The 21,780-nt window shown below is 40.1% G+C and overlaps 1 protein-coding gene across 7 annotated transcripts in view; it reads right to left on the reverse strand.

The window, feature by feature from the left end:
- Nucleotides 1–3,488: 3,488 nt before the first annotated feature.
- Nucleotides 3,489–21,780, reverse strand: part of LOC111868402 (rho guanine nucleotide exchange factor 12) — a 443,237-nt gene continuing 424,945 nt past the window's right edge. For 6 of the 7 annotated variants that reach the window (XM_023859003.2, XM_023859000.2, XM_023859001.2 and 3 more), the window contains 5 exons: nucleotides 18,724–18,897; nucleotides 15,391–15,581; nucleotides 12,845–13,046; nucleotides 8,375–8,478; nucleotides 3,489–5,863 (listed from right to left, as the gene is read on the reverse strand). In XM_023859003.2, the coding sequence (XP_023714771.1) occupies nucleotides 5,726–5,863; nucleotides 8,375–8,478; nucleotides 12,845–13,046; nucleotides 15,391–15,581; nucleotides 18,724–18,897 (809 nt within the window). In that variant the 3' untranslated portion in view covers nucleotides 3,489–5,725. The remainder of the gene's footprint in view (nucleotides 5,864–8,374; nucleotides 8,479–12,844; nucleotides 13,047–15,390; nucleotides 15,582–18,723; nucleotides 18,898–21,780) is intronic. The other variant, XM_023859002.2, reaches the window with a different exon arrangement.

Below are 21,780 nucleotides of genomic sequence, written 5' to 3' on the forward strand. Positions count from 1 at the left end.
GATTGTCGGCCGCGAACATCCGTCACCAAGCCAAACATTGATCGTGCAGATGCACTTATTCGTGAGAATAGGCGCATCACTATCAAGGAACTTGGAGCAATGCTGTCCATCAGTGTTGGTAGTGTAGAAGACATCATGAAATACCACCTGCACTATCGCAAGGTGAATGCATGGTGGGTACCACACACTTTGACGGACGTGAACAAAATGGTCTGCATGCAAGTTGCCAGTCGTCTCCTACAGCAGTTTGAAGACGAAGGTGATGCATTTTTGAAGTCTATAGTGACCACCAATGAAACATGGGTGCACTACTTCATTCCTGAGTCCCAGCAATCAACACGCAAGTGGTGGCATACCAGACTTCTCAAACCCAAGACAGCGCGGAGTAGCCGTGCGGCAGGAAAAGTGATGGCAAGGTTCTTCTGGGACTGGCAGGGGGTTATCCATGTAGACTTTCTGACAGATGCCAGAACAGTCAATGCAGCTTATTACTCAGACCTCCTGCCAACAGACATGATGGAAAAGATCCAATCCAAGCAGAAAAGAGGTGGAAAGCGGGTAGCCTTCCTTCATGACAATGCACGCCCCCATACAACCAAAACAACAATGGAAACCCTCCGGAAATTGAAATGGAACCTTCTGACACATCCGCTGTACAGTCCCAATTTGGCACCAAGTGATTTCTACCTGTTCGAAGGCTCAAATCAGACTTGCAAGGCATGCGGTTCGTGGACGCCATCATCCAGAATGTTCAGGAGTGGATACGCCGCCAACCACAAAACTTTTTTGAAAAGGGCATCAGGATGCTTCCAGAACGTTGGGAAAAATATGTTGGCTCTGGAGGGGAGTACATTGAAGACTAACATGTGCAAGTAAGTGTTTGGAAATTTTGGTTTAAAAAAAAAAAGTCCCGGTCATATTTGAACCACTTTGTATATATATATACATAGGTATATAGTGTCACGTGTTGGGTGTTTGACTCACGACAAATAACGTCATGCTGTCTTGGATGTAGAGAATTTATTCCACATTCGCTCTTACACTTACACAATTAATGCCATCTGCAGTATCATGATTACTTCTCCTGCTGTAGTCACTTCCATGTCTGGGCAACTGCTAGACTTCCATTGCTCTCGGCGACTTCATGATCCACACTCTGTCTGGCACGCTGCTCAGCCAGCCTCTTATACTGCTCCCTGTTATGTCACCGCAGGGAGGGGGGGCAGAGCGTTTACTGGCCGTTATCATAGCAATGACAGCAGCTCCTATGCGGTTACATCACCATGACAATGGTTGCCTGACACAGCTGCTCTGCTGTTATGTCACCGCAGGGGAGGGGTGTTTACCGAGCGTTTCATAATGATGGAAGGAGTGGGGGTACGTGATGTCACTCGTGAAAACGCAGAGTTCACGTGACCCCTACTTCCTCTTGCGCCATCCATGTCACTATATATGTATATATATATATATACATATATATAAGTGTGACTGGTTAAGATTTTCTTATTTCAATTATTCATGCCCTTACATGTTTCGGTCTTCAGAGACCATCATCAGGGGGGACACCTTATACACACAGGACATTAAAGAACCCTCTTCTCAAGAACGACAAGGTGGCACACATTTGGCCTCCCGTCAAAAGAAATAAGAGGGATGACATGAACCAGTTTGGTTTACGAATTCCAATAGAATCTTAACAAACTAACTATAAATATTTTAAATATTTTAAACAATACACTGAAGACAAAATTTGGCAGCATGGAACTGACTTTTGGATATCAGTAAAAGATGAATATCCGCTGCTCAGTGGTAAAGCTCAGCGAATCTTAATTCCATTTGCGATATCATATTTGTGCGAAGCTGGGTTTTCGGCGGTCGCTGTGATGAAAAGCAAGTATCGTGCGAAAATCAACGTGTAACAGGAAATGAGGGTGGCTGTGTCCAGTTTGATCTGAAGATCTGAGAAGATGTGCAGTGAACAACAGGCTCATCCATCTCACTAATTATGATTTATTTATTCAATGATATGATTGAGTACTTATTTAATACTTTTTACATAAACTGTTTGTGAATTTGAAATACGTGATTCATTTATTTTTTTAACTTAACCAACCTAACTGCACCAACTGCACACTGCAACTATGTTCTATGTTCTGACTTTGGGCGCCGTGGAAAAATTCTGATACACTTAAGGTCGCCGTGAACCGAAAAAGTTTGGGAACCACTCTTTTAAAGTATTTGAACAGCCGCTGCAGCTGTAAAGACTTCAGATTTTACAGCCACTTGCATATTATTTATATTGTATGTATACATTTTAACGTTTGGAACATTTACTGTAATAGTGGCTTCTAACTGTATTGATATAAAGGTGTCCCTCTGAAGACCGAAACATGTAAGGGCATGAATAATCGAAATAAGAAAATCTTAACCAGTTACACTGAACGGAGCTATTAAACTTTTTCATTTTTACAAATCAGTATTCATTAACGACTGTCAGATTAAATTGACAATGTTGTGACACTGTTGTTTGGAATCTGCCTACCAGACTACATAGTGCCACATCCTAGGAGGCAGTGCTGAGAGAACCTCAAATGTTGCAATCTCGTGCAAGTCATGTCCATACATAACTGATCTACGCAGCACAGTATTTGCTTTCGTGAAAACCAAATTCAAGATTGATCTCAGTCAGTTATGACAGACCAGATGACACTAATATACTGTTTTGAGTCAACATTAATACTGTAACACATCATTAATTCAGGTTAATGGGAGGCAGAGGTCATCTGGGTTAAATGACAATCTGGATTAATGAAGCAAAAGATAGCCCTAAGAGACAAAAAAACTTAGAAACAAACAAGTGACAAATTTAATAATATAGACAGTGCTTATGAAAACAAATAAAAAATGACTGCAGCAACATATATATATATATATGTTTGGAACACACAACAGGTTGCACACTATGAAGATGAATCACTGCAGCAATTTCTGTCTGTCAGAAGCTGAAATCCAGGGCCTCCTTCATCCAGCTGAAGTCAATCTTGGATATTTTCTTGCTTGGTTTCATTCGCTCTGGCTGCCCTCAACAGTCTGAAAGTCCACTTGCTATTAGACCCCATGTGGCTCTTGAAGTACTAACTCGAATGTGAACAGAATTTTTTAATTTTATTATTTTGATCCAGATTACCTGTAACCCGTTTAGCAAGGGTTTACTGTATTCTCCTCTGTTGAAAAAAGTACCTCTATACTATTAAAATGCTTATTCTATCAAGCCACCTTCCCTGAACTCTTCAAATTCATGAGGTGCATATTCAAAGAAACCATGAATTCAGAGTGTCCCTCGAGGGCTGTAATGTGTGAGAAAAAATCAGTGGAAGGGTTATCCATGGAAATTGCAGCTAGAAATGGACACTGCTAAATTCTGCAAGTGATTTAATGTAAACAAAAAGAGGATGAAAGGTGTGCTAATAAGTACAATGCAATACAGATATTCCATATCAATTATATTTATTTATTTACTTACTTCAGTTCTATATACATTTTATTCCTAGAATGTATGGTACAATTAAAAATGCATTTATTCTTTCCTGTATTTATATTTTGGTTGATTATGAGTTTTGTTTGGCCTTGTGAGGCATTTGTCTAATCAGCATTAAGATGTTACATGTGTTACTAACATAATCATTATTTGTTGCCATGGTAACAGTAGGAGGTGCTTGAACAAGCAGGCCACAAGTCCAGCTGCCCAAACCAAGTTTACAGTTCCACTATGTTACATAATATTATGGACAGTACAGCATTTCATACATGCTCCAAAGACGGAGGACAGTGGAAAATCATATATGAATCAATATACCTGGACATTTCTACGAGCAATTAAAACTCATTTCCAATGACATTTTTAATTATTTCATGTAGCATATTTATCATAATTCTGTCATTTATTTTTTACAGATTGCTGTATTACTGGCAAAGGCATCCGTTCTACCTGATGACTGGAAATATTATCTGTTACTCCATTCTATGAACAAACTGAAAATTCAAGTCAAAAAGAACCCATGCTATCATACTTTTTACACCATTCCACGATCTGGTTTATATGAACAATTAACATGACATACAATAATAAATTACATACCAAGCTTTGTAGAATGGGAAACCAGTGGAAGGCATAACAGACATATATATGTTTACCTAAGTCTTTGAGAAAATAATTACCATATTCAAAAAAACAATTACATTTTACTAGGCCGATGGCACAGACGGATATTACACTGTTTTCTTATTTATTTCACATTCTACCATATCCTCATGTTCAACTGGGCTGATTCTAATGACAAACATGTTAGGAACATATGGTCACCTGGAGGCCAGTGGCAAATGCAGAAGTCTGACTTGCAATTAATTTCCCAGTTGATATTCAACTGTTGCCTTATGGAGTTCTGCTGACCTCACTTGCCTACTTGGGGAATGAAGGAAATGGCAAACAGAATCAACAGATGTTAAAATCAGAAGTACAGTAGATCATACAAATTAACCTTTTCAATTTAATTTTTTGCCACTACCTTACACTTAAACTGCAGAAGGTTACAGAGAGAGAATTCATTCTGTGTATTGATTGAAGGCGAGACCTCAGCAATGAATCACTGTTCCCAGGTGACCAAAATGTGGTCTGGCTACCAGATTAAAAAAATCGACCACTGGTCAGGAATATGTTTCATGTTTTAAACGTGAATACTATGGTTACCTGAACACTATTTGTGTGTACCTCAAATTCACCACTTAGTAAAAATAAATATAAAAAAATCTTTAATCGAAATCGGCCTTTGAAATAAAAAACTTGTTCAGCATATTCTGCTTGGAACTGTGACTACATTTACATGACATGTTGCAGCACATGTGATGACATAGCACAATGAAAATAAGATACTAAACGATGACTGATAATAATCGATTTGTTTCGGAAGCCATCACAGCACAATATATGGGGTCTTGTTCGCTGCATAATTTAGCAACAAAATATATCTCTAACACACACTTTATGCCGTACATGGCAGACATGAAATTCGGTCATACAACACTACACCAAAGATAAGTGTTTCTGTTGTCTTACTAGGCACTAATTGAAGGCATTAGAGACAAGTGGAAAACATTCTCCATATAATACATACATCTTAGCGCTACGTTCTGATTCACTCCTAATGTATTCTCTTGCACCAGCTTACTCCTCAGAGTCAAAAAAGTCGAAACCATTTCTAACCAGAAATGCCACTGGAGGAAGTAACAAGAAAAGCTTAACAGAAACATATTACAACATAGACAAAAAAAAGTGATTTCCACTTCTAAATTGGTACAGCAGCTTAATTTCATAATTTTATTTCTCCTATGACAAAATAAGTAACTTTAAAAATCTATCTCTACTTGGAAGTGAACACACTGTTCTTGTAATTTCCTTTTTACAGCCAATCAATGCAATTTGTTCACACTATCTTAGGATGACTGGATGAAATTCTTCATTTAATGTTTGATCCTTGAAGTAGAATTCTTCTAAACATGGAATTTTGTTTCACTGGAGTATCACATATGAATTTGACAGCTGAAATTTCTGAAATATCAAACATTTTCTATACTTTTACTACATGCTGCATGATTTTCGACTAGTACTTGACAATGTGTAAGCAACAGAACATGCCTATTTCCAAGTTCGTAACATAATATGACCTCTTCAATCATCATCAATCTTAGTTTCCCCTGCCAATGAATCACTGGTGACTGCTTCCAATTCCTCAGCTGTTTTGGTTAATAACTCAGATTCAGCCTCCAGGTGGCCCTCTGCTTCGCCAGACAAAGCATCAACAAACACCTGAAAGCAACATGGTTTGGCTTTATTGCTCTCCTGCATACAAAAAAACAGCTTTCAAATATGCAAAACGTGCAATTCCAAAAGCTGGCAGGATTTTTGGCTTGCTGCTCAGCTACGGATCTCAATACCACACTGCAAATATCAACAACCTACATCAGATGTTTCCTAAATTCCTTTTTCCACCACTTCAAATAACATTAAATTGAAAATAATGCCCACACTAAGAGATGCAAATATAACACGAAAGAAAGGTGATCTGGAATTCTCAGCCATTGTAGTGATGGTCAGCGAGGAATCGATTCCTGGCGGGGGAAATAAACATTTCTATTGCCTGTGGTAAACCGGCCAGCATGACACTGGCCACGCCCCTTCATGTGCCGTCTTATTCGGTCCTCAAGGCAGATGGTGGTGAGGAGTGGGGGACCACCACTAGAGACAGCCTACAACACTGGCACATAAAGTGTGATAGTGGCACTCTGGTTAAGAATGTATGCCTCTAGACCTCCATGCCTGTACATGGTGCTAAAACTTTTATATTATGAAACCGGAAACAAGGAAACTCACACTCCCATGTCACCAAAGTTTATCAGAATTCCCGGATGTTACAACCGAGAAAACAGCAATGTTCACATTCGCCGCTGGAAATCTCAATATGTAAGATAAATTGGGGGGGGGGACATGAAACCCTGAGGATATAAGAAAATTAAGTTATCTTTCTAACAGGCCGTGGAGGCCTTACAGGGTTATAAGAAGTCAGGGCTCCCATATATTCTAGACAATCAGCTCACAGACGGTGGTGAGGTTGTCAGCCTTAGACGCTGGCCGACTGTCCTTTACAACCAGGAAGATTCCTGGTACTCATTTCTGTTACAGGGTGACTTGACTCCTGGGCCATAGTGTGAATTGAGAAATTCAATGACCTCATTGGAAATCGAACCTGTGACCTTCAGACTTGTAGCATAATGCCTCAACCAACTACACTACCACTACATAACAAAGCTATTAATTATAGTTCTTTTTTTTTTTATTTTTAGTGGGGTGAGACTGAGTCCACTTGGTACTGTGGCCACTACTGGCCTATTGTACCAGCCCTGGATGGTACATGATGGTGACTGTGGAGCAATTGGTGGAATAAAGATTGGCAGGGGAAACTGAAGTTCACAGAGTAAACCTGCCACAGTGCTGCTTTGTACACCACAAATCCCTTATGATCTGATTTGGGCTCGAACCCGGCCACCACAGTGGGAAGCCAGTGACTAACCACCTGAGCTATGTCATGACCACAATTACAGTTCTTAACTAGCCTCACTTTTTCTCTTCTCTGTGTTGTCCAGACAAGAAAGCTGACCATTCACCCCAACTACTGCCAAGGTGAATACATGGATCCATACCTCCACTCCCCCATATGTCTTCATGGCACAGTGCTTGCTTAGATAAATACAGGGGAAACCTTACCTTACTAGCCTCACTATGCACTGACGAATTACCAGGACCTTACATGCTTCTGCAGCAACTGCTGAACAGAGCGACACATGAGCAGAAACACTGAGCACAAAGCAGCTCTCAAAACAATAAGAAAAATGCAGAGGGAGAGCCACATGTTACACAGTGAAGTTGCTACACTGCTGGGTGTCCTGCTGCAACAGAATCTTCACTGTGTGCTGTGAGAACCCACCACAGGCAACTCACAGTTCCCTCGGACTGGCATAACGTTTGCGTCATTGTGAACTGCCAGTATACAGGGCATATTTTGCAACGGCTGTGTTGGACACCAATACTGCTTATGTTTCTGAACTTATGTGACATGCTGAAGAATCACAGTATATATCTCGCAAGGACAACATTCCACAAACAAAACAATCTCTTTTATGCAAAGAAATCCTCAAAATAGTACACGTAAAGCTAGTGGGAGTTGAGGTATAGCTCCATCATTCTTGTACTCAGCACTGCATGGAGGTGACTGGTTGGGCCCCAGGGTAGGTCTGGACACTGTGGAGAAAGATCTTTCCCCTTCCAGGAATTGAACCCGAACCATCTGTCACTGTACCAGTTGAGCTATCCTGACTCACTAAGAAATCCTTGGATTTGAAATTCACAGAACCATGCACCCATAATGACATTTAATTTCAGATTTTCATTCATTCTTCTCAGATGTGATGCAGTATAGTTTTGTACACAGGTCCCACAGTTTCAGAGGCAACAAACAGGTTCCTCTACCAAACTGTATGGTTCCCTTCTTAACTATGGCCGTCTTCACATTCAACACTACAACAACCATAAATCTTTCTAGTGTGTTTAATTTGTGAGACTAATGTGCAATGTGCTGCTCATGTCTGTATTCCTTCATAAGACTGAACTTCAACCACACATGCAGAAATGTTTTGCCTCGAAGGAATACAGCAAACAACAGTGTTTGTACCAGGTAATGGGAATTTTCCATTACCTCACAAATTCAGACTTTTCAGATTAAATTCATCTCTGTTATGAATGGACCATGGTCAGTGAACTTACGTCTGGTCCTGTGTCGTCATGCTGTTCGGACATCAAGTGCTTGTCTGTGCCCACATCAGACACATCTACAATCTCGTGGCCTGTTTCAGCTGACCTGTGCAAACCTGTCGACAGAACTCCTACTAATTCACGCTACATCACAAACAAAGCTTTCCTGAGCATTGCAATTGGGCTCCAAAGAGCATGGCACAGTAGAAAATGGAAGACATGTCGACTTTCAAATCATTCCATCATTTTGAATTATGTTCCTTATAATACAGTAATGAATAGGGATATAAATACAATCTGCATTAACATCATTAACATCTAAGGCCCAATTCAATTATTTATGCAGAAAAATTACAATCACATAGCATTTCTATCCTCTCAACAAAATTTACAAAATCCATTTGGACAGAGTTCTGTGTAGGACTGCACTGGAAAATTTAAAAGCTGGACTAAAGCCAGATTACAACTTTAAAGGAATTACATAAATGTATTAAGCACATATTATACTTATATTAAAAGGACTGATAATCTTGAACTAAAATGGTACACCTGTCAAACCACAATGGTTCAAATCTGTTGGATGTTTTTAATGGCAGCATCATAAATTCTAGGCCTAACATGTAAACTATGGTGGATCATACACAGAATTACTGGGGTTTTTGACTTCTTCCATCATCCAGAATTCTAGGTAATAGAGGACACGATGTTTCGGAAACTGGATCTGTTTCTGTCATCAGGTGAGAAAGGAAGACACCTACTCAGTTGGGACCCTTAGAAAGAGCTAATCTCAATCACTGGACCAACTGAGTGGGTTTCCTTTCTCACCTGAAGACAGAAACAGATCCAGTTTCTGAAATGTCATGTCCTCTATCACCTGTAATTCTGGACGATGGAAAAATTCCAAAACCCCAATAATTCTGTGTGTAAGCTATGATTTTAAAAATTTGAATATGTTATAACCTAAACAGTATAGAACATATGTAAAGAAAAGAAGACTTATCACAAATTTCAAGTCCAGAAATTTCAACATAGCAGGTAGTTTGTTTTAATTCAAATTTTGGATTCATGGCAGAGTAGCGATCAGCAGAGAGCAACATCATCGATGAAGAGTATGTTACCTTATCAAAACACATCAGCTGTAACAATGAAACAATAGTTGCAAAAAAATGTTCAAAGGGATTATGTAGAAAAAACTATATATTCGTTTGAATAAATAATTTGCAAATTACCACTGGATGAGTAAACAGGAACTGGGTACCATTCTGGGAGTGGAGATCTGTTGAAGAAACTAGTGAGTAAAGATGTGCTGAGGAAACTAGCAAGCGAAGAAATCTGCTAAAGAAATTAGCACATGAATCATCTGTTGAAGGAACTAGTGGGCAAGCAATCTATTGAAGAAACCAGATGGTAAGAATCATGTTGAAGACACTAGCAGGTAGGAAGAAATCTGCTGAAGAAACCAGCAAGTGAGAAATCTGTTGAAAAAACTAGTGAGTGAAGGATCTGCTGAAGAAATCTGTTGAAAAAACTAGTGAGTGAAGCACCTGCTGAAGAAATCTGCTGAAAAAACTAGCGAGGGAAGCATCTGCTGAAGAAACCAGCAAGTGAGAAATCTGTTGAAAAAACTAGCGAGTGAAGCATCTGCTGAAGAAATCTGTTGATGAAACTAGAGAGTGAAGCATTTGCTGAAGACACCAGAGGGTAAACAATATTTTGAAGACACTAGTAAATATGAAGAAACTAGCAGGTATGGAGTGTGCTGGAGAAACTGAATGTGAACTAGCACAGTGAACCAATCTGGAATTAAATATGCCAATGACAGCAAGTCTGAAAGTGATTCACAGTATACTGAACTGTGCGAATGTTTATTACAGATGAAGCAGTAACTCAAACCTAGTACGGCATTCATACACAACTTCTTGTGTGACCTATGGTAACACTACATGAGGCTTGTCTTCAGGGATGCAAAGACACTCCATACACAAGAATGAGTGAATGAACGCAGCACACTTTACAAGCAATTTCGACTTGCAGCTGGAATTCAAAATTACCTCTATCCTTGTTTAGAACTATGTTTGGACTTATTTTACAATGGATCACTAAACAGCCACTGCCATAATTGCTCAGACACTGTATATTATCACTGAATACACTGGTGTAGTGGTGTAACTCCTGACTTCTTCTCAGAAAGTTCTCAGTTCAAATCCCAGCCAGAACAACAGGTAACTTTTCCCCAGTCTACAAAAATGTTGGAACTTCTTCCTTCCAAATCTATCATCCTACCATCTGATGCTATAGTTTCACTAATGACATCAGCACAAGATCCCCTTTCCAAAAAAAATGACACCCCCCAAGCGATAATTACATAAAGACTTACAAAGTGACATTTTTGTTCATGTTCTTAATAAGGAGATTTTAAAATATTTTGTGGTTCTTAAGTCAATAATCCAAATTCTACTATCTCATACTCAATGCAATGTAAAACAAAAACTCAGTAGCCGCACAGCAAACAGGGACTCCAATGATAATGAAGTAAAGCTTACCAAACAGCACAGAAAGCTCCAGCTATTATAACAAGGCCAAACACCCAAACAATTCTTATTTCCCCACATCACTGCAAATCTGGACAGAATATTTGAGCCCAGCGTATAGAGGGAAAGCACATGCTTGGGTACATTTGTGCACTCAACATACACTTGTCAAATATAAACAAAATAAAACAATCTTCTGTACTCTGTTTTGGCATTCAAATTTAACATGCATAAAAAGAGACATGCACAAACATCTCACAGATACACTGAAATTCCAATTTAATATATATGTGGGGAAATGACTTTACTAACAGCAAATCAATGTTTTCACTCAATTAGGGAAATTTATTTCTGTTGACTATTTAATGGTGTTTACAGCTTCTGGCCTATACAGTGTCAGTAGGATAACAGGTGAACGATGAACTGGAAAGGATATTGAAGGAAATGTTCAAGGCCCTCTTGAAGTAAAAAGCTGTCCTTGTACTTAAATATTTAAGCACTGTCACGAAGACATATGAGGGCGTGAAGGAATAGCTCCACCATTATTGATACGGCACTAGATGGAGGTGAGAGGTAAGCTTCAGGCCCTGGCCCCTTTACGCCCAAGGAAAGAGCCCTGAATACCCACTGGATAGGAGGCCTGGACGACGCTGAGGGGAGAAAAATTTTGCTCCTACTGGCTCTTGAACTCTGACCCCCTGGTCATTTTGGCACTATACCAACTGAGCTATCCTGGCACATACCTACTTTAAGTGCCTTCATGGAATCTGACAGGGAATATTAAATTGGGATTTTAGTGTATCTCCCTTTACCTACTTTGAATCAGGAACCAATGGATCTTACTGACAGCACGTTATTTACCCCTAATGAAATTAAGCTCAATGGGAACCAGTGAATACTGATCTTGTGCACGGAACACAGCACCGTTCACTCTCAAGTACAGTTACAGAACCCAGTGAATGCACTGATACCAGGCAAATGTTTCTCAGCTGATACAAACTGATATCAGTTCCAAAGAGTTCTGATTATGGTTCATTGCACAGAACATTACTGGGTTTCTGGACAAACACCCAATATCTCAAACAGAACACGTTTAACAAAACAGGCCTCTTTCTGTCTTCACATGAAAGAAGATGGGAGAAGGGTAAAGCTATTCCTGTAACAGGCCATGGAGGCCCATAGGGTTGTGAGACCTCAAGGCTGCCACATTTTCTAGAGAAGTCAGCCTCAAGTGCCGGCCACCCTTTACCCCGCAGGAAGATTCCAGGTACTCATTTGTTAGAGGCTAAGTTGACCCCAAGGCCATACATAGTACAGCTGGATGGATTAGGTCAATTGAAAAATCTGGTTACCTCATTGGGAATCAAACCCATGACCTTCCAGCTTGTGGCATAGTGCCTCAACCACCTACACTACCGCATGCCACGAAACAGAGAGAGGCACCTCTCTGTTTCGTGGGATTAGCTGCTTCAAGCAGAGCAAAGCAAGCATGCCTCCCCATCTTTTGAGCTGGGGGCAGAAACAGGCCCAGTTTCAAAATGTGCTCTGGTCAGAATACTGGATGGTGGCCACAGACCACAAACCCAACAATGCTAAACTTATTAATATTCCTCAAAACTGGAATTAGAACAAAATTTTGGAAATTATCTAGGAAATCATAAGAATACAGTTAATAATGAACTTTCATCTTAAACAATCTTGATTCTATTTCAACACTGGAATCTAATTATGCAGTACCTTGAGCTGCATCTCACTCCTGACAGATACCAACATTTCTAGGGAACCAGTTGCCTCCATCTTCCTGCTCTGAGACGTAAGCAGCAGGGCAACCCAATCCCAGAAGCCTCTAATCGTAGTAATCGCTGCCATCACAATTTTGTCACTACTGGGTAAGTTAGAACCCTTCTATTAGAGAACAGCATTAACAACCCATGTTACTCTCGACACCAACCTGATTCATCTTCACTATCATGATGAGGTTCACACAGTCCTTCTTGAGAGATAAGACTGTTTGGACGTGAATGTGAAGGGCTGGGTGAAGCGTTCAGTTGGTTGCGACGGTGACTTTCGTGCATCACATGAAGCTGTTCACGTGATCTCTGCAGCTCCCGACGTAATCGTTCTCGCTCCTCATCACGGTCCTTTATTATTTTCTGCAATGGAAAGGATACATTACCAGAAGCCATAAAATTGATTATCACAAGAAGTTATAATAAAAACCCCTAACAGATTAAGCTTATACACAGAAAATGAAAGTATGTTATATGAGTGTGACGTTCCAAGTGATACAAAAAATTCAAGTTAAATGGTGAACATAAAACTCTGTACATTCGAGTACACCTGTATTTTAACAAATACTGTCATTTTAAGCTCAAGTCCTTGTAAAATAATAAATATCTGAAATAATTAATTAGTATTTTAATTACATTTTAACAAATCTATTATTTGCTATCTCTTTCTACATAGGTAAGTCAATAAGTAAGTTAAAAATTGATATAGAACTTAAAAAATAAGAGTACTGATTTGAAAAATGCTTTTATTTCTCAACATAATCTCCCTGTACACTGAGGCACCTGTCCCATCACTTTGCAAGCCCCTGAAAACCAGCAGCATCAAATTCTTTGGGCTGCTGTCAGAACCGGGAGTGCTGCTCTTGCATGACAACATTCGTCCCCATACTGCCAACAAGACAAATGAGACACTGCAAAATTTCAAATGGGAAGTCCTCGAGCATCCTCCAAATATTTATATATACTTACTTACTTATGGAGCTGAGTCCTTCTTGAGGAGAAGCCAAATCTGCAGCTACTCAAGAATTTCCCAGAATTTTATGGAACCCAAAGGTTCATTACCGTGTTCACAAGAGCCCTCCACTGGTCTGTATCATGAGCCAGATTAATCCAAACCATACCACCGCATCCTCAGACCAATTTTAATATCCACCCACCTATGTCTTGGTCGTTCTAGTCGTCTATTTCCTTCTGCCTTTCCCACCAATATCCTATACGCATTCGTCTCCCCCATTTGTGTTATGTGCCCTGCTCGCCTCATCCTCCTTGACTTGAGCATTCTAATTATACTTTGAGAAGAGTACAAGTTATGAATCTCCTCATTATGCAGTTTTCTCCAACCTCCTGTCACTTCACCTCTCTTCGGTCCAAATATTCTCCTCAACACCCTGTTCTCAACACCCTCAGACACTACTCATAATATAATGACGAGCATGTGTCTTCTGGGAGGTGATGCCGTGTAGTTTTGTTAATTGTTCAATGACAATGCGGAGGAACATGCTGTCTCCATCTTCAGGACAGACGATGGAAGCAACAGGTTCACCTGAAGGGTCAGTCACCATCTATAGAGCATCACATTAGAGTTTAATTAAAGTGCAAGTTTAAGGTTTCAGCTATTTGGGCTGGCAATGTTTCGAATAATTATGATGATCTAAACAAGAAAATAAATAAATGTCACAGCATATGTCAGATAATTTATTTCAAGAACATTAAAAACACGAACTATGTAAGGTAAAGCTATCCCTGTATCGGGCAGTGATGGCCCATATGGTTGAAAGGTCTCGAGGCTCCCACATTTTCTAGACAGCTGGCTCACAGATGGCAGTGAGGTTGTCCGCCTTATGCTCTGGCTCGCTCTCTGTTACCTCCAGGAAGATTCCTGGTACTCATTTCTGTTAGAGGTTGAGTCAACCCCCGGGCCATATTGCGCCTGGATTAGGTCAATTGAAAAAAAGGAATGACTTCTTCATGAATCAGACCTGTGACTTTCTGGTCTGTAGCACAGTGGAAGTTCAAGTTCTTGAAAATGTGCCCACAATGTAACATTCTCTAATGTGAACTCTATGCTTCCAGTGGCTTCCCAAGTTATAAGGGGACACATATTCTTAAGAAAATTTCTTTTCGGTCAGCAGTTGTGATAAAGCATAATTTCTTACACATAAGAAAAAAGAGCAGGCAAACCTTCCATACTGCTATATGGGCACTACTTGCATTTCAGCTTAATACTATTATTCAAATGGCAAATTAAGTAAGGGTAGCATACTACAAAACGTAAAACACGATGTGAGTAGCAACCACACCACAAGACATCCACTAACATCAATGCAGCATGTCACAGTCCAGCCAATGTTCGCTACATTACTGAACATGCGCATGTGCACGGCCTGAGTTTCTTACACAACTAGCCTAATTCTGGCTGATTCTTTTTATTGCTTAAGATTACCTGTCAAAAACAATTTCTATATTTATCCCGATTACCCATAATATTACATTTGTGGTCTGTATTGTGACTTTTATGATCATGTTTAATAATTGACATAAGGATGAAATTCTGTAACATAAAAACACTTGTATTGTGCATGGACTGTAATGAAACTGGCATGTCACCTTCTAACTGATCACAATCCACAGAAAATCATCAACCTAAAGAAAAGTATCAAATTTGTCACTACACTGATTGGCACACATTCCTGTTAAGATGACTTACCAGTAGCTGTGTAAGCTGCGTATTAAGAGCAGTTGAAATGCTCTGCAGTTTGTGGCTGGGTACACCTGGCAGTCGTTCTATCTTCTGTCCCGCACGGGCTGAACTACCTGGAACTACCTCTGAGGTGGCGCTTACTGCATCTTCCTCAGTGACCCTCAGTGTGTCATTCAAAACTGATGTCAGCTGGTTCGCTGTGATGGAAAACCACAATGTACATTTGCCTCATTTGGAAGAGAACCGAGTGTGGGTTTCGTGCTGCTGAACTATAACATTCATCCTGATGAAGATGATGATCCTGCTCTTTGCTCTTTGCACCATGTGGATGTCAGCAGTGTTACCTCTGTTTTTGAGGAATATACCACCTCCATCTTCAGGATCGAAGACAGTAAGCTGGGTCCATGCTCTGTATACATATAGTGTTGTGATACAAAAGACCCAGGCAGGGGGGAGGATAGGTACCAGTGTCCAGTCTGGGCAAATACGGGGCAACGAACACAGAAAATTTATCTTGGGTCACTAAATTCAACAGTAGCGACCAGAAACTTGTGCTTACAAACAGTGACCCATCCAAGTGCTGACCAAGCATGATGTCACTTAACCACTTATACTACTGTGAGTTAAGTGGCATGGACATGTTATCAAGTGGTCAAGGGAATAGGAAGGAAGGATTATGAGGAATGGTGTATCATAGGAAGGAAATGAGATTTGGAGGGGGGGGGGTTATACACTGGACAGGCAGGCACCAGTCCTGTCCTTCCTCTAACTACTCTTATGGAACACACATCTGCATAATAAACATGATGAGTAACCCAATCTGCTTGGTGCGACCCCAAAGATGGAAGCAGTACATAACTCTGAAATGTTGGCAACACTGTTCATATGAACGAAGTGTGAAAATACAAGCCCAGAATTAACATTACGAAGGAACCATCGTGAAAGCCAAAAATTAGTAAAGGCTAGTCCTGCCAAATGATCACATTTTCATCCATTCTGCAAAACTGCGACAAAAGACAACAAAATGACAACTGCCATTCCTTCTTCTGAACTGGAGAGAGAGGAAATGAGAGCAATTCGTTTACTTTTACTCTTAATAAAGAGGAGTGGTGACAAGAAAGTACAATGGAGAGAAGCGAAGAGGGGCAACATGGTGGAAACTAGGGGGTGTTGGTTAGGAGCCAGTGAAGACATGTGCCCCATATGTGGTCAAGTGGAAGGTTACATACTTGTTAATATAGGCTGATAGCTCCAACTGGAGTGAGGCTATTATCATTAAACACAGGACTTTACACAAAGCTACAGCTGTTTAGAAAACTGTACACTGTAGCAATGGAATACTCCAAAAGACCTGAAAGATCATTTTTCGTTTAGGGCTTCAAATTAGCGGGAATGGTGTACTACGATGATGGACTCCCTTTTCACTGACCACAACTATAGTGAAATTCTGATTTACTGTTCCAGCATCCAGTGGAATTCTATCCCTAGTGAAGACCTTTCCTGGTCCCTACCAAAAACGCAGTTTAAATGACACAAAATTTTCTTGCATTAAGTGAAATATGATTTACTAAAAAAGTCAGATTTAGTGTATCTTATCTTGATTTAATGCTCTGTACACTGTAGCAATGGAATACTCCAAAAGACCTGAAAGATCATTTTTCGTTTAGGGCTTCAAATTAGCGGGAATGGTGTACTACGATGATGGACTCCCTTTTCACTGACCACAACTATAGTGAAATTCTGATTTACTGTTCCAGCATCCAGTGGAATTCTATCCCTAGTGAAGACCTTTCCTGGTCCCTACCAAAAACGCAGTTTAAATGACACAAAATTTTCTTGCATTAAGTGAAATATGATTTACTAAAAAAGTCAGATTTAGTGTATCTTATCTTGATTTAATGCTCTGTACACTGTAGCAATGGAATACTCCAAAAGACCTGAAAGATCATTTTTCGTTTAGGGCTTCAAATTAGCGGGAATGGTGTACTACGATGATGGACTCCCTTTTCACTGACCACAACTATAGTGAAATTCTGATTTACTGTTCCAGCATCCAGTGGAATTCTATCCCTAGTGAAGACCTTTCCTGGTCCCTACCAAAAACGCAGTTTAAATGACACAAAATTTTCTTGCATTAAGTGAAATATGATTTACTAAAAAAGTCAGATTTAGTGTATCTTATCTTGATTTAATGCTCTGTACACTGTAGCAATGGAATACTCCAAAAGACCTGAAAGATCATTTTTCGTTTAGGGCTTCAAATTAGCGGGAATGGTGTACTACGATGATGGACTCCCTTTTCACTGACCACAACTATAGTGAAATTCTGATTTACTGTTCCAGCATCCAGTGGAATTCTATCCCTAGTGAAGACCTTTCCTGGTCCCTACCAAAAACGCAGTTTAAATGACACAAAATTTTCTTGCATTAAGTGAAATATGATTTACTAAAAAAGTCAGATTTAGTGTATCTTATCTTGATTTAATGCTCCTAGTAAAAAAGCAACAACAAATATTTATGTTTTCTCTCAACCAGAAATCATTATCACAGAACCACAATCTTTGGTGAACTGAGCACCTAGCAAACACATGCCAAAGCACCCTAGTTGTTTTGATTCTCAACTGAGGTTCACCCAGTGTTCCTTTAATAAGACTATGTACATTTATGCAGAACAGTTTAACTACTTACGTCAATAAATTATTTCAGTATAATTATATAAAAGAGATGCAACAGATTCTTGATGAAATTCTGCATAATCCCTGTTATTGCAAACCCTGATTTGGTGTAAGAAAAGCCATTCCCTCTATCACTCACTGAACAGGGAATTCAGTGCACATAGACAAAGACTTCCATTATGGACCTACCAAGTAATAATGAGGATTTTAATGGTGGGGATTCATGTGAATAATATCAACATTTAGCACAGCATACTGAGCATGAGAAATAGCTATGTAGATCATCCAGAAAGTAAAGACCACTAGCACACATGCGCTATTTGTTGACTTTGCCTGCACTGTTATTTTCTGTCCTCCCTACAGTCCAGACCCGGCTCCAAGTGATTTTCACTTGTTCACACACTTGAAGCAGTTTCCAGGTGGCATGCCCATGTGTGCCATCAAAGAAGATGGCTAAAGACTGGTTCAATGTATTTTCACGATACAGGCATTCAGAAACTCATCACACGACATGACAAGTGCCTGAATCTTCATGGGGATTATGTAGAAAAATGATCTAAGTAATGATGTAAAATAAAACGTTTTAATTTTATTGACTTCTTCAATCACCAAATGGTCTTTACTTTCTGGACGACCCTTGTACATCGTCTTGCAGTACTGATACCTTGGTTGATGGCTGCCAACACTAGTTCTGTTGCTTCTTTGTCTACTGAGGGCTCTCCCGCTAACTCCGCGATATTTTCAAACTCTTCCCTTGGAACATGCAGAATGTCAGCAACTAGCTGCTGCTTGTCAGCCAGGGCCAGTCGGATGGCTTCGTCTTTGCGACGAAGTTGCTCTGCATGTACAGGCAAGATAAGTGTTAGCATCTGGAAGGATTTTGTTACTGAGTTCAATAAGCATTGTATTACATGTATGACTGTTACTGCTATGGATTGTACATGATCCATTCATGGCAAAAAGAATTCTGACTGAAGATGAAAAGGCAAAGATTCTCCATCTGCATATGAGTGGGGCAGTACCATAAAAGTGTTGTAATGATACTGTACCACGTAGACCCACTGCAAAGTAATGACTCTGTAAACAACGGCCGTTGCTAGGGAATGGCCATAAACAGCACCAGCGAAATGGTGTTTTCTATGCGGTCTGTGCCAAGGTGTTATAAGTGGGGCAAGTCTAGAGTTTAGTTCACTGTGAGACAGTTGCTGGCCAATAAGGATGTGAACACTGAAGCTGGAAGCCATTACCAGGAGACAACCGGCAAAGATATAGCAGAATGAGAAGAGTGAGTGCTGTAGCAAATTGCAGAATGTATGGATTAGTGACAGCACTGTAATTACTTGTAGTTATGATCTGCAAGTTCAATAAATCCAATTACCATCCAAATACCATCTAGAATCACTGAATCATATGATAGTATGAATCCATGGTATTTTACTATTACACACAAGCAGGTAATCCAAATTTATTTCAGTCCGATCTTCTGTCAGAGCCATCATTTTGGTTGCATTATAAAGAGCCTATATGGCTATGGGAAAATCAGAGAGAACTTCGAGATAGAGCTTGGAGGATAAATTAATAAATTAGCAGAATAAGAATTTGGAAGTTACTACACGTGAAACAGAAACATATCGGAACATGTACAAAAACAACTGAAAGTAACTGTACTCGTACGTTTCCACTCTTGGGCTTCCACAAGACATACTTGAAGTTTACTTGCATCTGAGTGACGTCTATGAGAGAAAACATCATTTACGTACACTGTGGCAATGGTCCATCACTTAACAGGATCAGCAACTTCAATATGTCAGGCAACGCAAATCACAGTGAATGTGTTACAAAGGAATGATGGTGAACCCCAAAGATTTTGAACTGAGAAGGGTTAGGAATGACGTTCCACCGATGGAAGCNAAGTGGAAGCATTTGAGGAGGAGGAGGAAAAGGATGAGATGGGCAGGCCATGTAACATGCATCATCCAGATGAGAAATGCAAAGGGAATTCTGCCAGAAAACCTGCTGGATATATGGAAGAGACTTGGGCTGGACTCAGCTGGCTAAGTATAGTGTGACCAAAGGTTCCATAAAGGCCAATGAATTTCTTGACTAGGCACGTCACAACTACATTCATGAGAAAGAGTTAATATGATTAACTTAGAGCCCACAGAATATTAAGCTACATGCCGTGAGCCCATGATGTTAATGGCAACTGCAATACTGCATCACAGATGTGCTCAAAGTACTCTGTTTCTGTTCTTTGATTTCCCAGTGAAAGCGCTAATGATTTATCAAAATTGCAGGTCTAAAGGGCCAGGAACAGGAAGACCATTCTTAAGAGAAGCAGCAGTTGCCCACACAAGGGGTTACAACATTTCATGAACCTGAAACAAATCACCTGGGTATCTTAGAACTGTGGGGGATGTTAAGGTGGGTGGAGAAGGCATGACACATATGGCATGTCAAATCTCAGTTCTACACAAGGTTGGGCAATGAACCACAATGGAAATGATCTGGTTATAAGTTACAAAGTGATCCTGATGGTGCTGTGTTACAGTAAATTCTTGCCCTTAAGGATTTAAATGTATGGCTATAGCTTTCAGAAGCACATCCTGTACATCTCAGCAGGGTTCTCTGTTTCGGCAAACACCACAATTGCCACTGTCAGGGTTACTGACTCTCTGGGTGTGATGGAAGCTGTCATATATGTCTCACCTCTGACTTACTGCCACCTGCAAGATTTGCAAATACATAAGAGCTCGGACCCTTTCCCAAAGACATTAACTCGGAACATGACATTGGAAAACATTCCATGCTGTGTATTCCCAAAAGCTGAAGCCATGCAAGTTAAAACAAAAATAACTACTATTCTGGACACCATTCACTAAGTTTTTTCAAACACACATTTCAGAAACCGAGGTCATGATGCGTAATGACATGAAGGTTCTTTACTTAGGTGGGACCACTGCAAAGGGCCAGGCATGATCACTGACACTGAAGGAAGTGGGGAGCACAGTACACCTTCTATTAACACTGAATATCATTAGTGGGAGATATGAACAGAAAAACTGCCAACAAATTTAAGAAAGTCTGGCAAAAATTAAATCTCCATATGGGCAATGCTACAATCCATCAGTTGTTAAAAGTACCTTCAGAACAAGGGAATCCAGTCATCAACACTGAAACAGTGTCAAATCCCAGATGATGACAATGCTCATATTGATGGCTGTGAGGACATCATATCTCTGCTCACAAAGTCCTTCAATATCCAGTTTTTGAGACTAGCTCTTCTAATGGACTTGACTGAACAAGAGGGTTTTCTTTCCTACGAGTGACAACGGAAGGATGAAACAACACTGTGTTTAGAAAAAATTCGTAGACAGTGGACAAGTCCTAAACGATAGCCATGTTCATAACCTGGTTACAAGTTAGGCAGCATGAGCCTGACACTTGCAAATCACCGAATCACCATCATCACCCCACATGCTTCACACCTTGCCATAAGCCTCTGTGAATGAGGGCTCTGGCACGAACATGAAATATGCTCTTTCCAAATTACAAGTGCACCGATTTTAAGCAAAAGAAAGACATAAAATATGGATCCGACACAGTTGTGCTTACAATTTCCCCAGTTTCAAGGATGCCTTTTAACAGGCCACTGAGGCTCCCACATTTTCTAGATAACTGGATGACATATGGTGGTGTGGGTGACAGCCTTATGCATGGG

This window comes from Cryptotermes secundus, unplaced genomic scaffold (genome assembly GCF_002891405.2).
Source record: "Cryptotermes secundus unplaced genomic scaffold, Csec_1.0 scaffold58, whole genome shotgun sequence".
Lineage (NCBI taxonomy): Eukaryota > Metazoa > Arthropoda > Insecta > Blattodea > Kalotermitidae > Cryptotermes > Cryptotermes secundus.